The following is a 20,949-nucleotide window of genomic DNA, read 5'->3' on the forward strand; positions in this document are numbered from 1 at the left end:
GCACAAAACTTGTGTCTACAGACACTAGCACAACCGACAGCAAGAACTATCAATCAAGTTCGGCACCGACAGAAACCATAAGTGTGGAAACAGTTCCTACTTCACTCAACAGAAACACTGACGCGACCACACCTTCCACAAGCGTATCAGTGTCATCCGTATCAGAAACATCGAACAGCTCCAGAACTGCGGAGGTAACCAGTTCTCAAACGAAAAATTCAACTCAACAGTTTACGAAAACGTCAAACGAAGGAAGCACAAAACTTGTGTCTACAGATACTAGCACAACTGACAGCAAGAACTATCAATCAAGTTCGGCACCGACAGAAACCATCAGTGGGGAAACAGTTCATACTACACTCAACGGAAACACTGACGCGACCACACCTTCTACAAGCGTATCAGTGTCATCCGTATCGGAAACATCGAACAGCTCCAGAACTGCGGAGGTAACCAGTTCTCAAACGAAAAATTCAACTCAACAGTTTACGAAAACTTCAACCGAAGGAAGCACAAAACTTGTGTCTACAGACACTAGCACAACCGACAGCAAGAACTATCAATCAAGTTCGGCACCGACAGAAACCATAAGTGTGGAAACAGTTCCTACTTCACTCAACAGAAACACTGACGCGACCACACCTTCCACAAGCGTATCAGTGTCATCCGTATCAGAAACATCGAACAGCTCCAGAACTGCGGAGGTAACCAGTTCTCAAACGAAAAATTCAACTCAACAGTTTACGAAAACGTCAAACGAAGGAAGCACAAAACTTGTGTCTACAGATACTAGCACAACTGACAGCAAGAACTATCAATCAAGTTCGGCACCGACAGAAACCATCAGTGGGGAAACAGTTCATACTACACTCAACGGAAACACTGACGCGACCACACCTTCTACAAGCGTATCAGTGTCATCCGTATCGGAAACATCGAACAGCTCCAGAACTGCGGAGGTAACCAGTTCTCAAACGAAAAATTCAACTCCACAGTTTACGAAAACTTCAACCGAAGGAAGCACAAAACTTGTGTCTACAGACACTAGCACAACAGACAGCAAGAACGATCAATCAAGTTCGCCACCGACAGAAACCATAAGTGTGGAAACAGTTCATACTACACTCAACGGAAACACTGACGCGACCACACCTTCCACAAGCGTATCAGTGTCATCCGTATCAGAAACATCGAACAGCTCCAGAACTGCGGAGGTAACCAGTTCTCAAACGAAAAATTCAACTCAACTGTTTTCGAAAACTTCAACCGAAGGAAGCACAAAACTTGTGTCTACAGACACTAGCACAACAGACAGCAAGACCGATCAATTAAGTTCGGCACTGACAGAAACCATAAGTGTGGAAACAGTTCATACTACACTCAACGGAAACACTGACGCGACCACACCTTCTACAAGCGTATCAGTGTCATCCGTATCAGAAACATCGAACAGCTCCAGAACTGCGGAGGTAACCAGTTCTCAAACGAAAAATTCAACTCAACAGTTTACGAAAACTTCGACCGAAGGAAGCACAAAACTTGTGTCTACAGACACTAGCACAACAGACAGCAAGAACGATCAATCAAGTTCGGCACCGACAGAAACCATCAGTGTGGAAACAGTTCATACTACACTCAACGGAAACACTGACGCGACCACACCTTCCACAAGCGTATCAGTGTCATCCGTATCAGAAACATCGAACAGCTCCAGAACTGCGGAGGTAACCAGTTCTCAAACGAAAAATTCAACTCAACAGTTTACGAAAACTTCAACCGAAGGAAGCACAAAACTTGTGTCTACAGACACTAGCACAACAGACAGCAAGAACGATCAATCAAGTTCGGCACCGACAGAAACCATCAGTGGGGAAACAGTTCATACTACACTCAACGGAAACACTGACGCGACCACACCTTCCACAAGCGTATCAGTGTCATCCGTATCAGAAACATCGAACAGCTCCAGAACTGCGGAGGTAACCAGTTCTCAAACGAAAAATTCAACTCAACAGTTTACGAAAGCTTCAACCGAAGGAAGCACAAAACTTCTGTCTTTAGACACAAGCACAACAGACAGCAAGAACGATCAATCAAGTTCGGCACCGACAGAAACCATAAGTGTGGAAACAGTTCATACTACACTCAACGGAAACACTGACACGACCACAACTTCCACAAGCGTATCATTGTCATCCGTATCAGAAACATCGAACAGCTCCAGAACTGCGGAGGTAACCAGTTCTAAAACGAAAAATTCAACTCAACAGTTTACGAAAACTTCAAACGAAGGAAGCACAAAACTTGTGTCTACAGACACTAGCACAACCGACAGCAAGAACTATCAATCAAGTTCGGCACCGACAGAAACCATAAGTGGGGAAACAGTTCCTACTACACTCAACAGAAACACTGACGCGACCACACCTTCCACAAGCGTATCAGTGTCATCCGTATCAGGAACATCGAACAGCTCCAGAACTGCGGAGGTAACCAGTTCTCAAACGAAAAATTCAACTCAACTGTTTTCGAGAACTTCAACCGAAGGAAGCACAAAACTTGTGTCTACAGACACTAGCACAACCGACAGCAAGACCGATCAATCAAGTTCGGCACCGACAGAAACCATAAGTGTGGAAACAGTTCATACTACACTCAACGGAAACACTGACGCGACTACACCTTCCACAAGCGTATCAGTGTCATCCGTATCAGAAACATCGAACAGCTCGAGAACTGCGGAGGTAACCAGTTCTCAAACGAAAAATTCAACTCAACAGTTTACGAAAACTTCAACCGAAGGAAGCACAAAACTTGTGTCTACAGACACTAGCACAACAGACAGCAAGAACGATCAATCAAGTTCGGCACCGACAGAAACCATCAGTGGGGAAACAGTTCCTACTACACTCAACAGAAACACTGACGCGACCACACCTTCCACAAGCGTATCAGTGTCATCCGTATCAGGAACATCGAACAGCTCCAGAACTGCGGAGGTAACCAGTTCTCAAACGAAAAATTCAACTCAACTGTTTTCGAGAACTTCAACCGAAGGAAGCACAAAACTTGTGTCTACAGACACTAGCACAACCGACAGCAAGACCGATCAATCAAGTTCGGCACCGACAGAAACCATAAGTGTGGAAACAGTTCATACTACACTCAACGGAAACACTGACGCGACTACACCTTCCACAAGCGTATCAGTGTCATCCGTATTAGAAACATCGAACAGCTCGAGAACTGCGGAGGTAACCAGTTCTCAAACGAAAAATTCAACTCAACAGTTTACGAAAACTTCAACCGAAGGAAGCACAAAACTTGTGTCTACAGACACTAGCACAACAGACAGCAAGAACGATCAATCAAGTTCGGCACCGACAGAAACCATCAGTGGGGAAACAGTTCATACTACACTCAACGGAAACACTGACGCGACCACACCTTCCACAAGCGTATCAGTGTCATCCGTATCAGAAACATCGAACAGCTCCAGAACTGCGGAGGTAACCAGTTCTCAAACGAAAAATTCAACTCAACAGTTTACGAAAGCTTCAACCGAAGGAAGCACAAAACTTCTGTCTTTAGACACAAGCACAACAGACAGCAAGAACGATCAATCAAGTTCGGCACCGACAGAAACCATAAGTGTGGAAACAGTTCATACTACACTCAACGGAAACACTGACACGACCACAACTTCCACAAGCGTATCATTGTCATCCGTATCAGAAACATCGAACAGCTCCAGAACTGCGGAGGTAACCAGTTCTCAAACGAAAAATTCCACTCAACAGTTTACGAAAACTTCAAACGAAGGAAGCACAAAACTTGTGTCTACAGACACTAGCACAACCGACAGCAAGAACTATCAATCAATTTCGGCACCGACAGAAACCATCAGTGGGGAAACAGTTCATACTACACTCAACGGAAACACTGACGCGACCACACCTTCCACAAGCGTATCAGTGTCATCCGTATCAGAAACATCGAACAGCTCCAGAACTGCGGAGGTAACCAGTTCTCAAACGAAAAATTCAACTCAACAGTTTACGAAAACTTCAACCGAAGGAAGCACAAAACTTGTGTCTACAGACACTAGCACAACAGACAGCAAGAACGATCAATCAAGTTCGGCACCGACAGAAACCATCAGTGTGGATACAGTTCATACTACACTCAACGGAAACACTGACGCGACCACACCTTCCACAAGCGTATCAGTGTCATCCGTATCAGAAACATCGAACAGCTCCAGAACTGCGGAGGTAACCAGTTCTCAAACGAAAAATTCAACTCAACAGTTTACGAAAACTTCAACCGAAGGAAGCACAAAACTTGTGTCTACAGACACTAGCACAACAGGCAGCAAGAACGATCAATCAAGTTCGGCACCGACAGAAACCATAAGTGTGGAAACAGTTCATACTACACTCAACGGAAACAATAACGCAACCACACCTTCCACAAGCGTATCAGTGTCATCCGTATCAGAAACATCGAACAGCTCAAGAACTGCGGTGGTAACCAGTTCTCAAACGAAAAACTCCACGGTCAGTGCAGCTGTTGGAAGAGATCATATTTCTACAAAAGCAACAACTAAATCAAATGAACAAGATAACAATGACGGCAACCCACACATTTCAACCAGACACTTCTCTAGCGCTTCAACCATAGAGAGCAGAAAACAGACATCTCTTGATTCTTACACAACGGAGACCATCATTATTGCTTCAAATTTGACAGCTGCGGGAACTTTAACGCCGGAAACCGCTAACGTAACACAGGAGCCAATTGCGGCTACAACTTACACAAATATGACAACAGCATTTGACGATGCTATCAATAAGAATAACAAAAGTGTAATAAACACTACTGCAGCATCTGGAATGAATGGAAGTATTGCCACTGAGGGTCATCATTTCAATACAACAACGGCACCCCGTGTAAGCGTATATCACCATAATAACACTGTCATAACAAGTTCCACTCAAGAATCTTTGACTATATCAACGCAAGAAAGCACAAGCGGTCGGCTTGGCGATTCCGGTATATTGGAGAACTCTAGTACTGTAACAAACAATTCACTAGGGAAAGAAAAAACCACTGAAACAGCAACTGATTCTACAAGTCTGGAAAGCACTCGCATGACATCATCCAATGCTATGTTGAGGACATCTCTTGCATCACAAAGGAACACCAGCAGGAGTGTGTTCACGAGCACTTCTACTGCAGCGTCGACCCACCGCAAAGTGAGCATCGATACGGCCGTTAGACAAACCTCTACCACCGCAACAGACCAAGTCAATAACCAGGACAGTCATGGCGGTACTACAAAAGGTAATGTAACTCGCTCTATTAAAACATCCACCGAGAAAACCAAAAGGATGCCGCCGAGAAATTCCGATGTACCTAATAGTGTAAGTGACAGAGCAAGCTCTTTTACTGATACCGTAAGTGCTACGACAAAAGGTGTTCACACAGAGAAAAAAAATTCGAGTACGAGAGCAACTCTGGTGAATGAAAATGCAACGTCTGAAACCACTACAATGAAAAGCAACCAAAGAGACTTCACTAAATCTTCAATGTCTTCACCACAGAAAGCAAGCATTGCTCCAGGGTATAGTAATTCTTCTACGAAGTCTGCTGTCGAGTCAAATACACATCACAACGTTACTTCTACCACAATAGGTTCAGTGAGAAAAACTACTGATTCATCGAACAAAGAAACTACAGCGATACCTCCCGGATATAGGCATAAATCTGATACCACAAGCAAGGTATCAACGCAATGGACAGACAAGACCATGACTATAACAAAAACAAGAATACATGCCAAACATAGTGACAGCAGTGATGTGACATCACCCAGTAGCGAATTCACGATTTCTGTTACGCAACAAAAAGGCACCACCACAAACTCTATGACTTCCACGTCCAAGGCACAATCTTCCACTCATATACTCACCACCACTGCAGGAATAAGCCAACCTTCTGAAAATTCTCAAAACAAATCGCATGACCACGACAGTACTTACAGTATTAGTGAAGACTCAACTAAACTATTTACGAGTGCGTCGACAGAAGAAAGCACAAAACTTGCGTCCGTCGATTCTAGCATAACGGGAACTAAGAATAACCCATTAAGCTTAGTGACCATGGAAACAGTTAACACCACACACAAGGCAAACAGTGATGTGACCACACGTGCTACAAGTATTTCAGCTTCACCTGCATCTTATACATCGAATATCTCAAGAAATGCTACGGCTACGAGTTCTAAGCTAACAACTCCGACTGATAGTGCTGTTATTGGAGCACGTAATATGTCTACAACTGTAACAGACAAATCAAATGAACACGACCACGAGAATGGCAACCGACAAAGTTCGACCACACAATCCATTAGCACAGTAACCATAAAAAGCACAGAGGAAACGTCTATTGATTCTCACACTACGGAAAGCACAAATGTGTCTTCAAAAGTAACAACAAATAAAGCGCATCAACCTATCACGAGTACCACAACTACCACTGACCGAACTGCAGCATCTGACAACGACATAACGAAGGCTAACACAAATTTGTTAATCAGCACTTCTGCAGCATTTCCTACGAATGAGGAAGGCGTAGCCACGGGGACTCATCGGTCCTCAACGATAGAATCACATAGCGGAAACACTGGTGGCATGAATAACATTACCACACCAAGTGCGGCTACACTATTTTTCCGTGTGTCAACAGAAAGTCCTAGAAAGCCGCCTGTAGATTCCCAGATATATGAAAACTCAAGTACAGCGTCGCGCACTTCAACAATGAAGGTTGAAACTGATGGAACAACTAGTACCCCAGTACTAGAACAAACAGGCATGACGTCTTCCAGAATCATAACCAGAAACAGAAGCGAAAGCGTGGACCCAAGCACACTTACTGCAACATCGACACACGAGGTGAGCACAGAGCCGGTCACGAAGCATGCCTCTACCACCACTGGACATCAATCGAATAATCATAGCAGTCAAAATGTTACAACCGAGGACTATATAAACCATTCTACTCCGACACGTCCCGCAAACAGTGCATCAATACCACCTGGTGAGTCTCCTAAATATAATGACACAAGAAAAACATCGAGCTCTTCAAAAGAGACGACCATTACTGTCCCAACAAAACCTCATGAAACGGACCAAGAAGCCACAGATGTGAAAATATCGCCGTCCGATATAACATCAGCGAACAGCAGCCAAACTGCTCTCGTACAAATTACTACACCTACAATGCCAGATGTAAGCACTGGTAGTGGACTCGGTCATTCTTCTACGGCCGCTGCTGGCAAGTACACTGCACATAAAAACAAGAACGGGACCACAGAGAGTTCCGTAACACGCACGACCAAGTCGGCAAACGAAGAAATTACGGAAATGCCACATATCGTTTCGCAAACGTCTAGCACAGCCAACACGGACGAAACGTTCCATTCGGTGAGTGTATCACCAACATCCGTTTCCGAAATACTGAACACTTCAAGAAGTACTGTGACAGCCGGTTCGCACGCAGCAGCTTCTACTGGGAGCATCTCTACTGGAACAGATCACATTACAACAACAGCAACAGGAAAACTTAAGGAAAGTGACCTCAGTAATGGCGAGCAACAAAGCTCGACCACAAGATCATATAGCACATCAACCAAAAGGAGTACAATACGGTCATCTCTTGAATCTCACATATCGGGAGGAACAAGCGCTGCTTCTAATTTTCCAACAGCGGAAACGGTTACTCATCAGATGTCCAATGCGACAAACAAGCATATATTATCTTCCACAAACTTAATTCCCGCTACTGAAACGGTACAAACAAATGATAACCGCAGTGCGTTGTTTAGCACTACTTCTGCGTCTCTAAATGACGACAACCACATTGCCTCAGAAACGAATAATTTCTCTACTACCACAACACGCAATGCAAATGTCCGTTCCAACAACAACACGACAACAACAAGCTCAGCTACTAGATATGTTACTACATCGACAGAAGAAAACACAAGAATAACGAGTGGAGATTCCCAAATATATGAAAACTCAAGTGACGTATCGCTCTCTTCTACAGGAAACGCAGAAACTGCCGAAATAACTAACGCCACAGAACTACAAGGCTCACGCATCACATCTTCGACTATCACATCAAGGACACCTGTTAAAGCACACGAAAACTCAAGCAGTAGTGTGCCCTTGGATACTTCTATAGTAACATCGACTGATGGGGTGAGCACAGATACTGAGACAAACAATATCTCCATGACAAGCACGAACCAATCGAATAATGAAGGCAGCCGAAACCACAAAAGAGAGAGCTCTGTTCCCCACTTTACTGCTTCCACCACACAGAGAGCAAGAACACCATCTAATACAACGGGTAATACATCAAGATCTTCAACAGAAAAGACCGTTACTGCATCAACAAAGGCTCACGAGTTTGGTATGTGGGCTTCAACACCGTCCACATACCAAACTTCAACATCTGATCCCGCCTCAGTGCCAGGCAGCCAAACTGTGGTCCCACAAACTTCTACATCTATACCTCGTGAGGCAAGCATCGCTAGTGGGCTCGTTCATTTATCTACAACAGCTGCAGGTGAGTCAAATTCACAAGAAAACAAAAACGGTACCACAAAAAGTTCAGTAACAAGCACGGGAAAGCCATCAAACGAAGAAAGTACGACAAAACCATCCGGCACTTCCCATCCACCTGAGATAACAAGTAAGGTATCGAACTATTCGGCAGAGATAACATCAACGGAAACAACGACCAAAGCCATACGAAATGCAAATACAAATATATCTTCAACAAGCACATCAGTGGCATCTGTTACGAAGCAAGCCAGTGCAACATCAAAAGGTGTGACAACAATTAATAAGGGTGGTATTTCTTCTGGTAATGACCCTTCCTCTACGACTGCAACACACAATGTAAACATTGATCACAACAACGCTACGAGACCAAGTTCGGCTACGAAACTCATTTCTGAGACCACAAAAGAAATCACAATAATGAGTGGAAATTCCCGTACATACGAACCCTCAAGTACAGTTTCACGCACTTCCCACAGAAAGGCAGAAACTACAGTAACACCGACTAATGCCACAAAAAAGGAACAGGAACATACACGCACGACACCTTCGACTATTATACCGAGGACGTCTGTTTCAACAGCAAATAGCATCAGCGAAACTGCGTTCACGGGTACGCCGACTGGAACATCAATTGATGTGACGAGCACACATGCCATCGAAAAACAGACCTCTACTGCCACTACATACCAATCGAACAATGGAGCCAACCAAAACGATACAATGAGTTCTGTCACCCACTCTACTAGGACATCTACCACAGAGAAGGCAGGAGTGGAGCCTGATAACGCTGGTCAAACATCAAGTTCTTCAACAGAGAAGACCGTTACTACTCCAACAAACACTGAAGGGTCGAGTCCAAAATATTCTGGTATGAGGACGTCAACGTCGACATTAACTTCAACGTCCAATGCTGCATCAGCGAATAGCAGTCTATCTGGGCACTTACAGACTTCCGCATCTACAGCTCATGAAACAAGTATTCCTACTCTGCTCGGTGAAATATCTACACCAGCCGTAGGCGTGTCACATACACACGAAAAGATAAATGAAACCACACAGAGCTCAGCAACACGTACAGCTATTGCATCGAACAAAGTAAGTACGGAACTACCACCCCGCGTTTCACATACATCTGAGATTACGAAAAAAGCATCAAATTATTCCACTGAAAAAACAGCGACGGCGACAACACCCTTAGGCGAAAACAATGCAAGTTCAAATATAACATCTGCAACTAGCACGTCATTGGCATCTGTTACAAAACAAGCAACCAGTACCAAAAAGGCTGGGACAACAACATCCAGCATGCGAAATCACACTGATGGCTTTAACACAGCGCCCACAATACGTGATCTTTCTACGAATACATCAGATAAATCAAATAAACAGGATAGTAATTACAGTGCCAGAGATGGTTCAACTGCGGGCATTATGAGCACATCAACAGAGGAAATTGAAAAAATGACGTCTATCGAATCCCGCATACCAGTAAGCGAAAATAATGAGTCAACTCCCATAACTATTCAAACTGAACCTGTGGAAAGAGGAAATACGGCGAACAAGGAATACATTGGTGTGACTTCAGCTTCAACAGTCGTGTCAGCATCATCCCTTTCTGAAATATCGAATACTTCAAGAAGTTCTGTGACTTTCAGTCCTCATGCATCAACTTCCGATGAAAGACTAGCGACGGAAACACATCGCGTTTTTACAATAACAACAAAGAAATTTGATCAAAGCAACAGCAATACTTACGGCAGACAAAGTTCAACTACAGGATTATTTAGAACGTCAACTGAAGGGAGCACACAGCGATTATCTCAGGACTCTCACATAACTGACGACACAAAAATTGTTTCGAATTTTTCAACAACGAAAACTGTGACTCGGCAGGGTGCAAATGCAACACACTGGCATATACCCTCTACAAACCCAACCACGGCATCTGAAACTAAATCAACTAATAATAAGAGGATTTCCGCTGCTGTTACCACTTCCGAAAAATCTCCAAATGACAATAAGAGTTTTGCCACGGCGACTGATCATTCTTCTGTGACAGTAATACACGATGTTCGTCATGATAATGACGCTGCCACGTTAAGTTCGATTTCAAGATCTGCGGCTATGTCAAGTGAGCAAAGCGCAACAGTGACTCGTGAAGATATCCAGGTATACAAAAGCTCAAGTACCGCATCAAGCACTTTAACAGAGAACGCAGAAAGTACGGAAACAGCAAGTCACTCGACAGTAATCGAAGACGCAAGCGCCACAGCTTCGACTGTTGCATCACGGACATCCGATGCGATAATAATAAATAGCAGTGAAATTGGGTTCACGAATACTTCTACGGCAAAATCAACGCATTTTTCGAGCACAGATGCCCACGTGAAAGAAACCTTTACTGCCACTACACACCAATCGAATAATGAGGCAAGCCAAAAGATTACAACAGAAAATTTTGTCACCAACCCCACTGAGATAACTAGTAGAGAGAGCGCTAGAGGTGAACCTAATAATACCGTTGAAATATCGAGTTTTTCAATAGATGCGACCATTACTGCACCCACGAAATCTGATCAGCTTGGCCGAGAAAATTCGAGTATGAGGTCCCCTTCAACGGGAGTAACTTCGACGTATGGCACCTCATCAACGAATAAAAGTCATACGCTGCCCGTACAAACGTCCTCATCCACACCTCACGAGCCAGATATTGCTACTGGGCTCGGTAACTCATCCACGGCAGCGCCAGATACGTCAAATACACATGAAAAAATAAAGGGAACTACAAATACTTCACTATCAGGCACGACACAGCCATCAAACGAAGAAAGTGCCGAGACACCACTCGGCGTTTCGCATATATCCGAGATAACGAGTAAAGTACCAAATTATTCCACTGAGAAAACTACAATTGAAATTACAACGACCAAAGGCGCACATAATGTATACACGAATACGGCCATTACAACTGTCTCAACTACAAAAGAAACCAGTAGCATCTCGAAGGTTGTCACAAAAGCATCCAAGTTGCCTACTTCCAATGCTAGGTTGAGCACGACTACTGCGAAACTTCATCCCCTGGCAAATGACTCAAATATAAATGAAAAAGACAGTCATAACGGTTCCAGAGAAGGCACAACTGTAAACCTTCTGAGCCCGTCAACGAAAAAATATACAAGGACGGCGACCATTAATTCTAGCATAGATGAGAATGACAAGAATGTGACAAGTTCGGCAATTACAGAACCTGAATCTGTAGAAACAGTTAAAACAACGCACGAAGCATACACAGATGTGACAACGTCATTGACGCGCGTATCACCGGCATCAGTTTCAGAAATGCCCGAGACCTCAAGAAGGGTTGTCAGTGTCAGTTCTCACGCACCAATCGCCACTGAAAACAGAAATACTACAACAAATCCTATTTCTACAACAGAAAGTGCGAAATCTAAAGAAACTGACAGCAACAGCAGTGACAGGCAAAGTTTAACGACGGAATCACTCAGCACATCAATCGAAAAAAGCACGAAACATGCTTCTCTTCCCCCTCACATAACGGAAGGCATTGTTTCGAATTCGCCAGTATCAGAAAATATCACTCAAGAGACAGCTAATGTAGGACGAGAGCATATAACAATGTCCACCAGCACAATCGCGTCATCTCACAATGAAATGAAGAACAAGAGTACATTGGTGACCACTCTTTCTACAACTCAATATGATGCAGACATCACCGTCTCAGATAAGGATCCTTTCGCTTCGAGTACAACACGCAGCGTAAACGTTAACAGTGACAATTACACCACCACGCCAAGCTCTGCTGCAACATATATTACAACATCGACAGAAGAAAGCCCGATAATTGTGAGTGGGAATCCCCAAATATATCAGAACTCAAGTACCGTATCTGGCACTTCAGCTTGGAAAGCAGAAATTACCGATTCCACAACTAACGCTACAGGACCAAAACACACAGGCATGAAATCTTCGACTACTGCATCAAGGATGTCTGTTACAACAGTCAGAAACAGCAGCGAAAGTGTGTTCGCAACTAGTTCAACTGCAAGAACATCAAGCTATACGGCAAGCAGAGATACCACCACAAAAGAAACTATCACAACTAAAGATCTATCAAATAAGCAAAGCAGCGCAAACATTACAGTGGGGGGCTCTGTCACCCACTTTACTGAGACATCAGCCACCAAAAGTACTGGTAAACCACCTGGCAATTCTCAGATATCTAATTACACAGCTGAAACATCAAGCTCTGCAACAGAGGGCATCGTTACTGCTTCAACAAAAGCTCACGAGCCAGGCCCGAAAAATTCCGGTATGAGAACACCACCAGCAATAATAACACCAACGTCAAATAATACATCAGTTAACCGCAGCCAAACTGTGCTCATACAAACTTTTACATCAACATCACATGAAGCAAGCATTGCTACTGGCCTTGGTCACACAACTACGGTTGCTGCAAGCAAGTCAAGTGCACATCAAAACAGCACGAACACAGACGTTAGAGAAACTACCAACTCAACAAGCGAAGAAGGTACAGGAATACCGCCAGGAGATTCACAGGTATCCGGAACGACAAACAAGATATCAGACCATTCAGAAAACGAAACAACTCCAGCAGCAGTGACAAAAACCCCACACAACGCGAGCACAAATAGGGCACATTCAACTAGCATACTAGCGGCGTCTGTTGCACAACATTCCAACGGCACCACACGCGTTGCGACAACTACGTCAAAGGCACCAGCTTCCACCAAACCCATCATTGTGAAAAATATAACTGATGATGTACTTGGGCAAACGTTAAGTGACTCTGCAGCGTCTGCTGAATATACGACACCGGCATTCGCACCGACTCACCCGGCTGACGACAAAAGTTTAGGATATGGTAGTTCTAAAAGAGAAACTTCAACTGTTGCAACGAGCACGGCTTCCGGCAGAAAGCAATTTTCCATTGACGTTTCAGTAATAACACCTGCTCAACCTAGATCTTTCCCAGGTGGTAAGGATCCCTCTAGAGCATCGACAACCAATGATACAGGAAAAAGTCCCATTACTCTACCTGATGCCACTAAGAATGCCGGTAGGACGACAGACGTGAGAAACGTGACATTCGCAACGAAATATAGCTTGTCAGAAACCACTACTAAATCAATGGACCGTCAACCATCTGCTGTAACACTCATATTCTCTCCCGAGACCACTACACTATCCTCAGTCACACTGACGCCTACTGACCACTCAAGCAAGACGATGAGCACTTCTAAAGCTACAACTTCCAGTGATGGGGTGAGCAGAACGACGAAGACCGGACACAGCTCCTCGGAAACACCAGGAATTACAAAGGACCAAGGTTGTAATAATGTTAGTGTGAAGGATTCCGAGACAACGTCAGTTAGCAACAAAAGTGGAGAAAATCTACCAACCAATTATTCCAAGCCAACCGAGAGCTCCAGTAACGTGAGCGACCTGTCAACAATTAAACCAACTGCGAATAACGCGTCAGTTTATGTGACAGGCAAAAATAATAAAACGGCAACAATTTCCACTTCCATTCACATGACTACATCATCTCCTGCTGAGCAAACGAGCCATACCACAAGTACTGATGACGTTGTAAACGTTACTGAACATGCCAAGACAAATTCAGTGATACGAAATACTCAGCCTTGTAAAAATTCCAGCTCAGGCGATTCCACTATTGGAATCGTTAGGACTAACATGAATAACTCAAATGAAAACTCAAATGAAGAAGCTAATATTTCGGCAAATGGAACAAAAATTTCTTCGCATACTACGAACCCGACTTATACTGTAACCAAGCAATCAACGGCCAACCCGAACATTTCGGCAAAATTTTTAATTTCTTCGACACCCGGCACTGCTCAGTCTGACACCTCACTTTCCTCAAGTTCCATGACGGAAAACAATTCCAGAGATGCTATCAGCTATTCAACAGGTCAAGATTTGTCGCGCTCTGAGCCCAGCGTAGAACAACAGAATAGTGTGACCACACCGGCCGATAACTCTTCCCTTGAGCGTAGTTCTACTGTTTCATTTAGCAGTGGGAAAGCAGGCAACTGCTCAGGAAAGTCGGAAAAGGCAGGCACGCAACATACGAAAGCGTCATCTGTTGCTAGCCCAACGTCATTAGAGCACAGGTCTACATCCACATACTCTACACCGCAAGTTGTCAACAGCTCTAGTTTTGCGCCCACCAGTTATTCCATGAATCTAAACTCGACTGTAGGTACTACTTCGCAAACGTTCGCAGAGAATACAAATATATCGTCAGGGAGTAATGACTCCCTGTTTTTGCTGAGCACTTATGCCACGAGCAGTGGCACAATGCCGGAGCGTAATTTCACGCAAAAAGGCCACAACTCAAGCGTTGCACCATGTATTTCTCAAAAAGCAAATAACAGCCATGCGACATCGGACCATTCATCCCATTCTGAGCACCATACTACTTTTTCTATTGTGAATACCACTGTTACATCTAGTCATGCTTCGACGGAGCCTAGTTCTGTAAAAGCAAAAAACACCTCAAACGTTGCGACAATGAATTTTTCTACTAGGGCGTCGCGTGGTGTAACCCCACCAACTGAAGACGGTGCGAATATCATAAAAGGCGAAAACTCTAGCATTAAACATGGCATTTCATCAGCAGCGAATGGTTCTGTTGCCATATGTAATTCCACAAAAATTGAGAAATATTCCACAGTGACACCGACAAACTATCTGACTCCTGAGAACACAAGTGATACTAAAGAACATGCGGCAACAGGCGATGTCTTCTCAGCAAAACATAGCCGAACTTCACCAGGCGAACGCTCCGATACTACACGAAGCATTCCTCAGACGGGCTACAACAGTTCAACTCCTGCACCAACTGAGACAGTAAAAGACAACATCTTTAGTGCGGTACATAATGGTTCAGCAGGCGCTAACTCTAATAAAGCGGAGAAAGGCAATTATACTGCAAGTAAATCAACGACGGTGCGGCCGTGCAAGAACACTACTTCTTCCAACACACCTTCTGAGGACAGCAGCTCATCATCTAAAGCCAGTACTGCCGAAGTAGAGAGTGATTCAACCATGAGGTTCAACACTTTTCCTTTTGAAGATACGTCGAGTTATGAGAATAGTTCCACATCAAATAGCCAACCAAGTGACACGAATGCTACGGCTGGACGCAAGAGCTCGACTGACAAGCCCAACACCAGGGATGAGGAATCTGGTCTTCTGAACTATGGAAATGGCTCAGACGTGCCAGCGCAGACTTTTACAACGACCGATAACATTAGCGGTACGAACAGATCTTTAGTGACTAAACTAAAGACTACACCAGGATGCAAAAACTCTACTAGTACAACAAGCATTCCTCTTGCCGGCAACTCGACTTCATATGTTGCTTCTCATTCCGAAGAGAATACTTCATCGCAAAAGCTCACGGTGAGTTATTTGAACATTTGGACTACCACCGCTGGGCTTTCGCAAGCCTTTAACGACTCGAAAGTTAGGCACTACGATGTGAGAACGGAGAAAATGCCTACTGACTCAACACGGACTGCCGAAAAACAAAGTACATCTACATATGGACCTGCAAAATCGCCCCCGTGCAATAATTTGACGAGTGCGCGCAATCATACTTCAGCTGGTAATCATTTGAATAATTCCAAAAGCTACGTTCAAGCCGGAAGCAACTCCGGCGTTTCATCTGGCGGTTATCCATCTGCCGAAAATATAAGTGCTGCCTCAGACACGTCAAAAGAGAACACATTCAGTGCCAAAGTAGTAACTAGCTCTACCAATACACCCGGATTACTCTTTCGGACCAATTTATCTTCTGCTGCAACGAGCTCCGTGACAGCAAACATCTCCTATGCAGGACCGCGCATTGTACTGCCTGTCAAAAATTTTAATCATACGCAAACAACACCGAGAGGGAACAACTCAAACAATACAAAAACCAATCCTTCAAAGCTGACCAGTACTATTAGCCCCCTCATTACCAAAGAAACAGGGAGCAACTCAAGTAACGACTCAAGTACTGCAAAAAATAAGAAAGAACCTTGTAAAACTAATGCGCCACCAACAAGTAAGAACTTCGCTACAACGTCTCAAGCTTTTGTAATTGTCAACAGTTCGAAAATAGCAGATGACGCCACACCACCAAACAGCTCACGCATGACTTCGAGCACGTCTTCAACTCTCGAAACCAAGATAAATCCAGCGAGCATGAATTCGAAATCTATCACGCTGAGTACTGAAGCACCGGTCAAGAACTCAACCATGGAAGTCCCATCTATTGTGCAGAACACAACTCCTACTCACCATCGTCAACCGCGCGCTACAGCACAGTCTGCGCGACATCGCCGATCGCGTCGCTCAAGGCGTAGATCAAGGGGCATTCATTAGAGCGCCCATACTCCTAATTCGCCGGTGAAGTCGTAGTGCTCAATGGATCAGCCTATAGGTCACAGCTGGCCTGGTGGCACCATTTCCAAACAAGGACTCAAATTAAGTGGTTCTACATGACCATGATTTGTTCTGCGGGACATATTGCACTTGTGTTATGTGTATAAACACTGTTTTCCTTCCGCTCTTAATAAAGACAATGTGTTTTATTCTTTCCACACTGAAAAGGATGATTTGCTTGGCATACACTGCGGGAACTCGTTCATATTGTACGCGCTTCAGCCGCATACTATGATGAACGACTTAGTAAGAAAATATCGGTATCCCTCCCAAGCAAACAGACAGAAAGACAGAAGGCACTCAGATCATTATTTTCGAACTTTATGCAAGATTTTTTTGCTGTTAGCAACGTTTCGTTCAAGGTTTGCCTGCTACAAATATTGCGATTGTACCATTCCAAGCATATTTCAGCTAGAAGCGGCTATTGCCTACATGAAAATTCCGCTGTCTATGTAGATAAACAATAAACTGATTGTTACAATGGTGTTCTAGCGTTATCTTGATGGGTGAACACAATAAAGATAGGGTTGAAAACTACTAGGAACCATCTGCATCAATGCATGCCGTGTACTTACGCAAACTATGACGAACCAGCCACCACAGCTTGATTGCTCGTCAGAATCAGCCTATTTTGACTTGGCGACACAAAATGCGATGGCACTGCAAAGACTTGAAGCACCCTTGAGTTTCCCCTTCATACGTATAACTTCAAAAGAAATAGGTTGACACAGTGGTGTAATCGGGCGCCCTGCGTATCGCCTTGTCAATTGTAGCTTTAGTTGTCTGTGCATACCTCTACCATGCCGTAAGAGAACTAACAACTGTGCGCGTAACGTTAGCCGTCTCAATTTGTGCGAGAATGCCTACTGCATGTACACTGCTTAAGAGCCCACTACGCCTAAATTATTACTTTTGCGAATCAGCGAGAGGACCACTACACGCCCGTAAGGCATCAACAAAGTGAGCGCAGATGCTTACTCTGCTGATGCTTTTTGGATCTGTCTATGATTATCTGGGTCTCAACGCTTTGTTATGTTGCACGATTCACGTGTTTTTGACACCTGGAGTTGTTCTACACTTCTTACATGCAATGTTACAGACGTTAAAATGACTCCTTCCACTGCATCACGTTCACATAGTGTTTGCTTTTTTTTTCGAAACAGTTTTCGAAAATCAGAGTGTGCGAATGACGTGTGTCGGATAAAATAGAAAGCGTGCAGCTGCAGTATGTCCACCATGTCTACTAACTATCAACACCCTCCCCCCCCCCCCCCCCCCCAACTGCCAGGCCTTTTATTTCCATGTTTTTTTTTTAAGCTGGAGTTTTTAAACTGCCTGGGAGGATCGACCCAGGCAGTTTTTTTTAAGCTGGAGTTTTTAAACTGCCTGGGAGGATCGCTGGCTCGGAAAGCGACGGAGGCTCTGCTGAAGTTTTTGCGAGCAACGCACCTCGTTCAGCGATCGTAGTACTCATGTGCATTTGTGCGTGTTTCTGCTTCCCTCCCTCCCTTTCTTCCTCTTGCTTATTTTACTGTCTTCCCCTACACTTTCCGCAGTGCAAGGTAGCGAACCAAGTACTTGCTTTCTGACCATATGGTGTAGTAGCGCAATTTTCACGGGGACGAAGAGGACAAGAAAACACGACACTCGCTACACTCGCAACTAATTTTATTTCAGAAGCAGCACTTCATATATAACCCATAACCCTAGCGACACAGAAAAGAACTACGAACATTGAACATTGAATCATTGCCAACAGAAGCTTTTGCGCAGACTCAAGCGATAGTACACGGCAGTTACGCTTACACTTTAAGATGACATAACTAAAACAGCCCTGGGTAACATCAAATCAAAAAAACCAAAAAATTTTGCGGGAATTCACACGTGTTTGAAACAAAATTTTGAAACGACAAAAAGGAGAGTATGACACATGCAAACACTGATCTCAATTAAGTCTTTCGAGGTATCTGGCTTCTCGGTCACTTAACGACACCGATGACTGACTAATGCATCCTTCTTTTCTTTTTTTAATGTGGAAGGCTTCGACAATTTCTCTGGTTAGTTGGTTCAACCAACAAATTATCAGGCTAAAAAATGCTGGGTACGAAAAACACGTGTTGTGTAGATCGGCTGACAAGCTGATTAGTCACGTACGCAACAACTTTCATAAAAAATGACAAGTAATGAAAACAGGAAGAACATAGTGTCAGTTCTATATGCGCACAAGATTGCCCATAACTTAAAAAACGTAGGTAATCGCTATGGCCTAGAACTAGTTTTTTCGGCACCCAACAAGCTTAGTAAAATATGTTCCAAACTAGACCGTAAAGTTTCCATAGCAGTAAACACTAACGCTGGTAGTTGTACGGTAAATCACACAACAAAGTTTGTTAAGTGTAGCCTATCAGTCGTGTATTGCTTGCCGCTAACGTGTGGAAAGGTATACATCGGCCAGACGGGTCGATGTTTGAACACCCGACTTTTAGAACACAAGCGATCATTAAGAACTGACATTCATTCTCACATAAAGAGACACTGTTCTCAGTGTGGCTGCTCACCACTGTTCAGTGACACAACCGTAGTCTTCCGTCATGGAAACCAACTAACCAGAGAAATTGTCGAAGCCTTTCACATTAAAAAAAGAAAAGAAGGATGCATTAGTCAGTCAACGGTTTCGTTAAGTGACCGAGAAGCCAGATACCTCGAAGGACTTAATTGAGATCAGTGTTTGCATGTGTCATACTCTCCTTTTTGTCGTTTCAAAATTTTGTTTCAAACACGTGTGAATTCCCGCAAAATTTTTTGGTTTTTTTGATTTGATGTTACCCAGGGCTGTTTTAGTTATGTCATCTTAAAGTGTAAGCGTAACTGCCGTGTACTATCGCTTGAGTCTGCGCAAAAGCTTCTGTTGGCAATGATTCAATGTTCAATGTTCGTAGTTCTTTTCTGTGTCGCTAGGGTTATGGGTTATATATGAAGTGCTGCTTCTGAAATAAAATTAGTTGCGAGTGTAGCGAGTGTCGTGTGTTCTTGTCCTCTTCGTCCCCGTGAAAATTGCGCTACTACACCATATGGTTAAATGATGTCTCACCAACTAGCCCAGCTCTCAATCCTACTGTACTTGCTTTCTGGTTAAACGCCCTGTTTTTCCGCATCTCATTTCTCTCTCCCCCCGCCCTTTTTTTTTCATCGTTGTTGCTCAATTACATGGCGAAAGCTGTACGCATGTCGTCATCCTGGACGCCATACCACATGCAATGTAGTCGAAGTTTGACCTGCTGGTCCTCAGGGTCGAATATGACGCACCGACGTCTTTTCACCGTCAACTCTTTCAATGCGATCAACTTCTTCGTCGCTTCACCGGCGGTCAAGCTCATACCCACACGTGGTTTATTTGATTTGCCCCTAACGATACGGAGTCGGGTATCGTCGGTATTTCCTAGCACTGCACTGATACCACCTTAGCATTAGGATCATTGAGTAACATCAATGTATATCTCTAACATTCGTAAAACTGGAGTTCATGAATTTCGCATCTCTTCAAGTTCCACCATTCCCTGAATAATGCTTTTTTAACGAAATCCCTCGGGGTAATTTTTACCATCCGCATTTATTAGCCAGGTGGTGGAACGATTGTTTGCTGTTCGCTAATACGACATCGTCCGCATAAAATAAACTTTGAGTGGGGGAATAAACTTTATTGATACCAAACGCGAGTGGGAATAGAGGATCACGTTGAACGGAGGGCTGGATTGCTCTGATCGGAGGGCAGGACGTTTTAACGGCAGCCAAGAAAACCGAAATGCCTCGTCGC

At 44.0% G+C, this 20,949-nt stretch overlaps 1 protein-coding gene across 1 annotated transcript in view; it reads left to right on the forward strand.

Moving 5' to 3' along the window:
• LOC142814532 (uncharacterized) overlaps positions 1–17,302 on the forward strand; it is a 44,483-nt gene extending 27,181 nt beyond the window's left edge. The window contains exon 4 of the mRNA XM_075893381.1: positions 1–17,302. This exon is cut by the window's left edge and continues 14,163 nt beyond it. Within this exon, the coding sequence (XP_075749496.1) occupies positions 1–17,075 (17,075 nt within the window). The 3' untranslated portion in view covers positions 17,076–17,302.
• The last annotated feature ends 3,647 nt before the right edge of the window (positions 17,303–20,949 follow it).

Source organism: Rhipicephalus microplus, chromosome 4 (assembly GCF_043290135.1).
Source record: "Rhipicephalus microplus isolate Deutch F79 chromosome 4, USDA_Rmic, whole genome shotgun sequence".
Lineage (NCBI taxonomy): Eukaryota > Metazoa > Arthropoda > Arachnida > Ixodida > Ixodidae > Rhipicephalus > Rhipicephalus microplus.